Below are 11,135 nucleotides of genomic sequence, written 5' to 3'. Positions count from 1 at the left end.
TAATCGCATAAATCTCCTGCTTTTCCTCAGCCTTACTCCAGAGGCTCCACAACCCATGGAGTGCCTTGGCATTGCCTGAGGAGACAGTGAAAGTGTTTCTGAACTGGATGTCCAGAAGGGGACTTCATCCACTTTGAGGCTTACAGTTGGAACAAACATTCTTTTTGTTACCTGTTGATTGATTGGGGAGCAGTAAATTATCTCATATCTGGCTTACTAAATGCATAATTAGGAATTTCTGTTTCTGTTCTTTTTCCATTTTAGGCACTTGGATTCTAACTGTGATCCTCATGATGGACAGCGCCGACCGAATGCCAGTCACACTTACATAACGATCACAATTGATCTCCAGAACAAATCCCAGCAGTATAAATAATGTATTGATCTTCAGTTCTTCACAAGATCATACCAAGGTTCTCTCCTTTGGAATACGGGCAGAATATGAGTGAGTCATTTGAATTAACTGGCTTGTGACCTCTAAACATTGGAAGGAATTGGCCTGTTGTTAGGAGCATTGAATGTTGGAATATCGTTAAGAAGCTTAGCTGTTTGAGAGGCCCACGTAAAAAAGCAATGTGGTTTTCCTAAGTCACACATTTTAAAACAAAAGTTAACAGTGGCAGAGGCATGCAGAATCCAAAACCAAGCTGTATCGCGGTTTAGGATGAGATAGGATATCAGCCCCTTGAGGTAGGGTTAGATAGGATCACATTGTAGGCCAGATTGTTCTATCTGTCCTATCTAAAAATTTCTTTTGGTTCTTGCATGAAATTCCTAGTGGCTTCCCTGCTAAAATTCTACCCTGTTCAGGACAGAATTTTAGAGGTCTGAAAAAGTGAGATTAGGGTGTGTCTCATTTAAACATCCCATCTGTCCAAATGTATAATCTGTAACTGCAGTGGAATAAATTGGATTTTAACAGGATGATTGTGTCTGAACTTATTTGAAACTTTTTTAAAAAAGTTGCCAATGGCACATAAACAATAGAAAGGCTCAGCTCACATGAGAAAATGGTATCGGTCTTGGCGTCATTGTTTAAAGTGCCTCCGGGTTTAAAGTGCCTCCGGGTTGAAAGGATTAGCGGCTGGCATCTCCCCCCGCCCGAACCCTGGTGGGGGGGCAGTCCTTTCATGTCCCTGCAAGGAGCTGGAGTGAAAGGAGCTCACCCTGACATACAGCAGGTCTCAGGTTTCGAACCCAAGCTTGCTAACCTCCAACCCAGCATTCTAACCATGCCAGCCAGCACGCTCAGTTTATACAGGTGAGAAAGGTGGAAAGAGAAGGAGGTTATGACGAACACCAAGTTTAGGTTAGTTTATTGTCATTGCACCTCGTCCAATGAAATTAAATACAATCTTCAGTGTACATTATGACTATGAAAATAAAACACAAACACACATTCTTCACATTCTATACATTGAATGGAAAACTCCTGATATTGCATGAATATTGCACTATGCAGTAGAATTCAATAGAGTTATTGTCCTGGGATAGAAGCTGTTTTTCAGCCTATTTGTCCTTGTTTTTATTATCCAGTACTGTCTGCCAGATGGTAATAGTTAAAAAAAAGGGTGCCCAGGATGAGATGGATCTTTGAGGATGTTTTGAACTTTCTTAAGGCAGCGGGAGCTCTAAAGCTCTTCCAAAGAGGGGAGAGGGCAACCCATGATCCTCTGGGCAATGATCTTTTAACCCTCTGGGGTGCTGTCCTATCTGCCCCTGTGCAATTGGCAAACCATACAGAGGTGCAATAAGTTAAGATACTCTCTATGGTGCAGCGGTCAGCAGCAGTTTTTCATTCAGTTGTTTTCTGAGAAGTCTCAGATAGTATAATTTCTGCTGGGCCCTTTTGACCAGGGCTGCAATGTGAGCACCCCAGGTCAGGTCCTCTTTTATGGTAACACACAGAAACTTAAAACAGGCCAGTTGCTCCACTCGGTCTCCATTGAGAAGCAAGGACTGGATGTCTGATCTGTTCCTTCTATAGTCCACTATAAGCTCCTTAGTCTTATTGGTGTTGAGGACCAAGTTATTGTCTCCACACCACGAAAGCAACCATTGGTCCACCTCATCTCAGTAGGCAGACTCATCCCCTCCCCAGAGAGGAGTCCACCACTGTTGTATCATCTGCAAATTTAGTATGGACAGACTCAAGTTACTGGACTGATGGGGGAAGAACTAAAGGACCAGGTCAGAGATAAATTATCTGGGAGAAAGGCTTAGACTTTACTGTCACTTTAAATGTACACTAATCAGTATACATTAAAATGAAATTTTGTGGCATACAGCTCTCAGAAGGGTCACCACCTCCGATATGCGTATACCCCCATATATGACACAAACCACACAGTTTGGATGTATACATGTTTATGGTGAGAAAAATGAATCTTGTGAGTTTACCAGATGGATGGCATAGGGTACAAAGCTGTTATAGAATCTGGTAGTCCTGCTAGAAATCCTTCGAAACCTCCTCCCAGAGGGATGCACAGAAACAGACCGTGGAGATGGTATGTGGGGTCTCTAACAATGCTTTGAGGTCCAAGCGCAGCACTTAATAAGCAGTATTCTGAATAAAGGAAGCGAGTGTTCTATAAGCTTGACTGTTCTTACCACTCTGTATGGAAAATCTTATGTGGTCAGTAGGAAATGAAAATAGGAATTGATGGCACACAGTAAGTCAACTCCAGAGTTGCAGCATACATGCCTATCTTTTAGGTTTGAAGTTTTCCTGATTTGAGTCCAATTTCTGCAAAGCAAAAGCCCATGCAAACAATAAAGAATGTCCCACTCGTATTAGGCACCCTAAGTTGCTTTGCAGAGTGAGATGGGCAGCATAACTGAGAGCATTTGCACCAAGGCAAACTCCTTGTGTGTCCAATGACACTTGGCCAATAAGGAATTCTATTCTATAAAAACTTAATATTGCAAGATCCAATCTGGATCGGTCATTGGGACCAGAGGTTTAGTCTTCCTAAATATTAAATTTATAGTCTTAATAAATATTGTTCACTGGAAAGTCAGGGCAGCCAGCTTATCTTTCCACATGAAATAAAAAATAGTTCATTTTCTATTGCATTTTTTTGCAATAGAATGCATTCAAGAATGCATGAATAGTGGGATCAATAGAGTACGAATCTCCTTAAGAGAATCCTAAAACCCCATTTGCTTATTTAGAAAATGCAGGACTTTATTCCTTTTAATTAGCAATGCTTCCCCATTGCGCATGCGGAGTGCTGACTTCTTGCCCTTGCTTCCTTCCCGTTTCGTCCCTAAGCCAGGCGGGGTCTCTTTCCGCATGCGCACCTAATTTCTTCCAAGCCCGCTATACAATTGCAAAGGAGCGGGGAAAAATCCCGTCGTTTTCCTGATGATTTTTTTTTTTTGTCCCTTGCCGGCGCTCGTCCGCTGGCGCATGCGCCCTTTTTTGTTTTCTTCCTCAAGCTCCTCCCTTTCCTCAGGCTCCTCCCCGCGCCTTCAATCCGTTTCCTGTCAGGAGCGGATGGCCGAGGCTGGGCCCGGCTCGGAGCGGGCCGTCTTCGCTGAGCATCGGCGGACGCTTCGCTCGCGCGCTCCGGCTTCCCGAGAGCGACGCGGCGGGAGGCGTAAAAAAAAAAAGGTAAGCAGCGGGGCCGCGGGTGGGAAGGCAGGCGGCTTAGGCCTCACGGAAAGGAACGTTACGGTCCCCGCTCTTCCCCCCCCCTCCCCTCCTCCCAGGCGTCCGCGCGCCTGCTGACAGAAATAACGGGAAGCGGCAAAGGCCAAAAAGGGGAGGTTGCGGGAAAGGCGAACGCGGTTTTTTGTTTTTACCCCCTAGCTATGGAAGGTTTATTTGCTGGACTCGGAAACCGGCTGCCTTTCTGGGCTGTTTGCTCGTCCTCTCCCTCTGCATCCTGTTTAGGGTGAACGGCCACGATTAACGGTCCTCTCTGGACTCAACAGGTTGCTGGGGGTCCCTAAAGGATAATATATATGATGCTCTGGATAATTGATCAGTCAATGCACCGTATCCAAGACGAGCATCAGCCACAGTGAAGTAGAATAAAGTAAGATAGAGTGAAGGTGGGGAGCGGGGAGATACAACAGCCGAGGTGAGATAAAATAGGATAAAGTGTAGCCGGTAAGAAAAAAGGGGAGGTTTTTGTTTTTTTTTAAAGTGAGATTGAATAGTATAAAATGGAAGAACAATTTTATTTTAAGTCAATGGGCCGTATCCATGATGTGAGCATCAGCCACAGTGGAGTAGAATAAAATAATAAAATAAAAGTAGAATAAAATAAGATACAGTGAAAGGGGGGAGATACAACAGCCGAGGTGAGATCAAACAGGATAAAAGGTAGCAGGTAAGATAAAGTGGAGGTTAAAAAAAAGTGAGATCAAATAGTATAAGGTGAAGGAGGAGATAAGGAAAGAAGGATGGAAAGAGGAGAAGACGACTTTATTACGTCCATGGGCCATATCAAAGATGTAGAAGAAAACGAAACAAGATACAGTGAAGGGGGAAAATACAACAGCCGAGGTGAGATAAAATAAGATAAAATGTAGCCGGTAAGATAAAGTGAAGGTTTTTTTTTTTAAAAAAAGTGAGATTGAATAGTATAAAATGGAAGAAAAACTTTATTTTAAGTCAACGGGCTGTATCCATGAAGAGCATCAGCCACAGTGAAGTAGAATAAAATAAGATACAGTGAAGGGGGGGAGAGATGAAACAGCCAAGGTAAGATAAAATAGGATAAAAGGTAGCAGGTAAGATAAATTGAAGGTAAAAAAGTGAGATCAAACAGTATAAGGTGAAGGAGGAGAAAAGGGAAGGAGGAGGAGGAAGGATAGAAGGAGGAAGATGGAAAGAAGAGAAGACTTTATTAAGTCAATGGGCCGTATCAAAGATGAGCATCAGCCACAGTGAAGTAGAATAAAATGAAATAAGATACAGTGAAGTGGGGGAGGGAGATGAAACAGCTGAGATGAGATAAAATGAGATAAAAGGTAGCAGGTAAGATAAAGTAGAGCAAGCTTCTTCAAACTTGACAGCTTTAAGACTTGTGGACTTCCAACTCCCAGAATTCCTGAGCTAACATGACTGGAGGAGGAATTCTGAGAGTTGAAGTCCACAAGTCTTGAAGCTGTCAAGTTTGAAGACCCCTGAAGTGGAGGTTTTTAAAAAAAGTGAGATTGAATAGTATAAAACGGAAGAAGAACATTATTTTAAGTCAATGGACCGTATTAAAGAAAAGCATTGCCCACAGGAAAATAGAGTAAAATAGGACTCTGTGTGAAGGAAGATAAAAAAGGATAAAATATAGTAGGTAAAAAAGGTAAAAGGAGTAAGATCAAATAGTATAAGGTGAAGGGGAAGAAAAGGGAAGGAGGAAGGATGGAAAGAGAAGGATGTAAGGAGAAGACAACTTTATTAAGCCAATGGATTGTATCAAAGATGAGCAACAGGCACAGTAAAATAGAATAAAATGAGATAAGATAAAGTGAAGGAAGATAGAACAGCTACAGTGAGATAAAATAGGATAAAACGTAGTAGGTAAGATAAAGTGAGGGTAAAAGGAATAAGATCAAATAGTAAAAGAAAGTGGAAGAGGAGGAGGAGGAAGGGAATGAGAAGACTTAAGGCAATGGACCATATCAAAGATGAGCATCGGGCACAGTACAATAGAGTAAAATGAAATAAGATACAGTGATGTAAGATAAAACAGGATAAAATGTCAGATAAAGTGAAGATAGAACAGTAAGTTAATGTAGTCTAAGGTGAAATAGAAGAAGAGAATATTATTAATCAAGTCAGTTGACTCCATCCAACTAATACAAAGATGCAAACAGGTAAAAAGAAAATGAAAGTTCATAATAGATCAGCACTCTTACAGTTATCTCGCATCTGATCAAGGTGTTCTGTCCTATTTGAGCTGGGCTTTGAAACGAAGAGCTCTCAGTCTTATTGATGATGTGTAGGTTTGTTCCCTGCCAGAAGTAATATTTTTTAGTTTTTTAAATAAGGGTTTAAATGGGCCACCCTTTCTGGAGAGTACAATTTCAAATTGACAAGGATGCTTCCAGTATCGTCAATTGCTGAAACTTCTAAGCCCAAGTTTTCGCACCCCCTGGAATATTGTCTTGCCCCCCCTCCCAGGTTGGGAATCCCTGCCCTAATGGAACGTTGTCTCCCGTCTCCTTTTAGAACTCGAGGCTGCTGTCAGCGCGATAATGCACCATGGGACCGGTTCACAAAATGCACAGCGCCAGCTCCAGAGGTCCCGATCCTTCACCGGCAGCGAGAGCGACGATCAGCAGGCCAACTTGCCGCAGTCCCTGTCGCCTTCCTTCGCTCCTTCAGCCAGCCCTTCTGCCCCTCAGTCTCCCAGCTACCAAATCCAGCAGTTTATCATGAGCCGCAGCCCAGTTGCAGGGCAGAACGTGAACATCACCTTGCAGAATGTGGGACCCGTTTCTACTGCCAGCCAGCAGATCACCCTGACCCCGTTGCCGATCCCGAGCCCGACCTCCCCCGGTTTTCAGTTCAGCCCTCAACAAAGGCGGTTCGAGCATGGCTCCCCCTCCTACATCCAGGTCACTTCACCGTTGCCCCCTCAGGTCCAGTCGCAGAGCCCCACCCAGCCCTGCTCGGTGTCCGTTCAGACCCTATCGAGCGTCCGAGCAGGCACGCCGGGCCCCGGCTTGGGCATGTGCAGCCAGAGCCCGACGCGAGGCTTCGTGGACGCCAGCGTGTTGGTGAGGCAGATCAGCCTGAGCCCTTCGAATGGCGGAGGGCACTTCGTCTATCAGGAAGGATCCGGCCTTGCCCAGATCGCTCAAAGCGGCACGGCTCAGGTCCAGCTCTCGTCCTCGGGCACCTCGGCGACCGTCCGAGAACGCAGGCTGTCGCAGCCCCATTCTCAGACCGGAGGGACCATCCACCATCTCGGACCTCAGAGCCCCGTGACTAGCGGAGGAAATATCCAAGGTTTGCCCAACCCCGGACACATCACCACCAGCAACCTGCCGCCACAGATCAGCAACATCATCCAAGGGATGCAGCAGCAGCAGCAGCAGCAGCAGCAAGGGCAGCCCTCAAACAGAACTTTGGGCTTTGACAGGACTTCTTCCGGATTAATCGCCGGGGTGGGAGGCCCTGCTTTCGGCATCACGTCCCCACCGCCTCCCACAAGCCCTTCCCGGGCCAGCATCCCTCAAGGACTAACCGGCCACCCGCTAGGCCCTTCGGTTTGTTCCGTGGTGAAAAAACCCAAAAAGGTCGAGGAAATCCCCCCAGCCACCCCAGAAGCCGCTCAGATGAGGAAGCAGTGCCTGGAGCACCACTTCAAGCAGACGGAGGCTTTGAAAGACGCGTTCAAGGAGTACCTGGTCGAGCTGTTCTTCTTGCAGCACCTGCAAGGGAACATGATGGACTTCTTGGCCTTTAAGAAGAAGCATTGCGTGCCGCTGCAGGCCTACCTTCGGCAGAACGACCTGGACCTGGAGGAGGAGGAGGAGGAAGAGCAATCGGAGGTGATCAACGATGAGGTAGGGACTCTCTTTGTCCACCTAGGCTAAAGCCGAGCATGCTCGTGTTTTCGGAGGTGTGACGGCTCTGCCGACCTAAACGAAGTTGAATTGGGATTTTTTTGTCAGGGAGAAACGTTTTTTAGGAGGGGGTGGGTCGTTCGGCTGGTTCCAGCGGTTAATGGAGGGGTCTCCCAAACTTGGCAACTTTAAAGCTTGTGGACTTCAAATCCTGGAATCCTCCAGCTAACATAGCTAGAGACCTCAAGTTTGGAGACTTCTAAGTTAATGCATCAGGTCTGCCAAATTCGTTCCGAATGGCCGGGTTAAGACTCGAGCTAACACAAGGGATGCAGGGTGTTCGTTTTGGATTGGGGTCAACGTAGACGCCTCTTTCCATTCATCTGTGAAGGGTCCTTATAAAGTGGGGAAGTGGAAGCTCCAAGGAGATGGAAAAGTCTCCTTGTGAATTGTGCTCGTGTCTTCAGAGAGACCACAGGCTGCAAAGGAGGTTGACGAAATCGTCCTTTGCAGGAGTTAGAACTGAGCTTGAAATCATTTTAAGTCTTGGGTTCTGCTTCACTTTGTCACCTCACTTTGCGATCTGAGATTTTCTTCTAGTTATCACTCAAAAAAGTATTATCGGAAAAAAAACCCTGTTTTAATAAGGAATCAGTTGTGTTTATTTATACTCGTATCCTCAAGTATGGAGAAAAAGGTGCAGGAATTTGATCCAGTTCTGTGGACTTTTTTTTTTTTTTACACATAGATATTAACTATCACTGACAGAACCTAGATGTAATTTTTGGACCCTGATTCATGTTCCTTATGGTTTTTTTTTTAAGTTGCAAATTGTTTACCCCTATCTTTGATTATCTTGCTGAAAATATCCAATCTGCAGCTTTTTTTTCCTGAAAGTAAAAAAGTTTTAATGTAATTCTTTCCATGCCCTTTTTGAATTTAGTGAGACTTCTTGTTAGATAATTCTATACAGAATTGCAATCAAAAGTAGTTACAGTTGAGAATTGCAACCTAAAGTTAAAACATGTTAACATTTTATAAACTGGTGTTTGTTATCTACTCCTAGTTAATTGTAAAACTGTATAAACTTGCCAATCTTTTATTCTGAACTGTGGTTACTCATATACACAGCTTTATTAAGAGAGAAATCTTTGATTGGAATTTTACTAATAGTTGATGTTCTACAATTCCAGGTTGGGGTGTCATCCATGTAACAAAAAGTTGTTTTCTGAGATTTTTTTTTTGAAGCTTCGTAAATTGACTCAATTGCTGTTTAACTTTATTAAAAATATAGAATATATGGATTTGGACTTGCAGGCACCATTTCCTGAGAGAGGTTTAAATTATGGCAGATTTGGTTTTAATAAAAAGTAGTGAGTATAATTGTAGCATGATAAATTAATAGAATGGTTGCCTTCATCACAGTGATAATGGCCGTGTTCCTAAAAAACTAGGGATATTGAAGGGAGAGCAGGCTTTCAAATTAGATGGATTGTTCATTAGGCATAATAAATATTCAGAAGGCAATAAATGCTGTATCTCCATCACACAGGAAATTAATTATTTTGTGCTGCTGAATTAATCCTAATAAAGCCAGGAGAACCTATCACATCGATGTAATGCGCCTTTGTTTGATTTTAAACTTTTAATATTTAGGCAAAGGCTCCGTGTTTTAAAAGCAGGTATTGGGAAAGTACTGTTAAAATCTGTTCACCTGAGAAAGGTGAGCTGCAACAACAACAAAAAAAAACCTAGCTTTTCTGGACAAAATTAATGAAGCTGTTTTCTATTCATTGTGACAATTTAAAAGAATGGCTTTTAACTGTCTCTATCCTCCAAGGCATATTTTTTTAATGGTCTATTAAATTTATGCAATTGTTGGATTTTTGTGACACACAGGCATTTGCTTCCCATTTTTAATCTGCAAGTAATCTTTATTTGATGCAGTTGTTGTTTAGTCGGACTGGGCAAATGTTTTTGGTCTCTATCCAGTTAAATGTTTCTTACACGTTTATGCTCATTTTGGAAATTCTGCTCATAGGTCAGTAAGGGAGGAGTCAAAAATGGTCTAAAGGGATTTAGGAAAATTAGAAGGAAATACTCGTAGCTCAGAGTTGAACTGTGAGATTTTGGTGTTCTCTGAGCTTGGTTGTTTTCTTGCAGATGTTTCATGACCCAACTAGGGAATGTCATCAGTGCTAGAAGGGAGAGTTGTTTGCTGACTTTTTATATATTAGTCACTTGCCCTGTCAGTGGTGGTGGGAATGTCTTTGATGGCTCCTTGATTAGGCTGTTTACCAACAATCAAGCTGTAAACAATACTCCAATCCAGGAACTATCCACCTGGACAAAGAATCAAACTGTAAACAACAGCCTTATCAAGGAATCACAGAGACCACTCCCACCAATACTTACAGGGCAAGCCACTAGTATATAGGTATAATCTTCAACTTACAACAGTTCATTTAGTGACCGAAGTTAGAATGGCACTGAAAAAAGTGACATAACTATTGATCAAAGGGCTCAGTGGCTAAGATGCTGAGCTTGTCGATCAGGAAGGTCAGCAGTTCAAATCCCTAGAAAGTGCACCTTCGGTGTTCAGTCATGCCAGCCACATGACCACGGAGACGTCTTCGGACAGTCCTGGCTCTTCAGCTTTGTAACGGAGATGAGCACTGCCCCTTAGAGCCGGAAATGACTAGCACATATGTGCGAGGGGAACCTTTACTTTAACTATTGATCATATGATCAAAATTCAGACGCTTGGCAACCGGTTCATACTTACGACCGTTGCTATGTCCCAAGGGCATGTGATTCCCCCTGCAGTGATTCCCTGCTGCAAGAAAAGTCATAAAACGGGGCAAAAGTCACTTTAATAAAAGTCCCACTGAACAACAGAAATGTGGTCGTAAGAAGACCAAAGGTAAAGCTTCCCCTGGCACCTATGTGCTAGTTGTTTCTGGCTCTAGGGGGTGGTGCTCATCTCCCTTACAAGCCAAAGAGCCAGCGCTGTCCAAAGACGTCTCTGTGGTCTTGTGGCCGGCAGGACTAAATGCCGAAGGCGCACAGAACGCGGTTCCCTTCCCACCAAAGTGGTCCCTGTTTTGCTACTTGCATTTTTTACATGCTTTCGAACTGGTAGGTTGGCAGAAGCTGGGATAAGTAACGGGAGCTCACTCCATTACACGGCACTAGGGATTCGAACCAACAAACTGCCGATCTTTCTGATCGACAAGCTCAGCATCTTAGCCATGGAGCCTCCGTGTCCCTTTAAGTAGAAGACTAGCTGTATGCAAAAGAGAGCGAACCCCACTCCCTTGTAACACTGATGATGTTACCTAGTTGAGTTGCAAAATGCCTGCAAACTAAGCCACTGAGTTCAGAGAGCATCAAGTACCTCACAGGGTTTAGGAAAAGCTTTCACAAAACCACAAAGCACCCAACTTGTCCAGTCAGCCAACGATAGTGTGCGACACATTGACCCCGAAGCTATTCCAGTGTCTCTTCCTTCACTTTGTATATTGTAATGTCCTTCTCTTCTTCACCATCTTCTGCTAAGCTCAAGCAACACACCTCATCGCTCGCCTAGGTTGTGGGAATGGTGATGGTTG

At 43.9% G+C, this 11,135-nt stretch overlaps 1 protein-coding gene and 1 non-coding gene across 2 annotated transcripts in view; both read left to right on the top strand.

Moving 5' to 3' along the window:
- Positions 1-21: 21 nt before the first annotated feature.
- LOC113427350 (small nucleolar RNA SNORA49) lies at positions 22-160 on the top strand. The gene has a single exon (XR_003372794.1). It is a non-coding gene; the product is annotated as a small nucleolar RNA SNORA49 (small nucleolar RNA).
- Positions 161-6,185: 6,025 nt separating this feature from the next.
- The window catches only part of EP400 (E1A binding protein p400), an 86,690-nt gene continuing 81,740 nt past the window's right edge, over positions 6,186-11,135 (top strand). The window contains 1 exon segment of the mRNA XM_087942947.1: positions 6,186-7,524. Within this exon segment, the coding sequence (XP_087799073.1) occupies positions 6,208-7,524 (1,317 nt within the window). The 5' untranslated portion in view covers positions 6,186-6,207.

This window comes from Notechis scutatus, chromosome 13, assembly GCF_049901735.1.
Source record: "Notechis scutatus isolate UNSWTSFEM ecotype Mainland chromosome 13, rNotScu1.2, whole genome shotgun sequence".
Taxonomy (NCBI): Eukaryota; Metazoa; Chordata; class Lepidosauria; order Squamata; family Elapidae; genus Notechis; species Notechis scutatus.
This window is presented reverse-complemented; position numbering and strand designations above follow the sequence as displayed.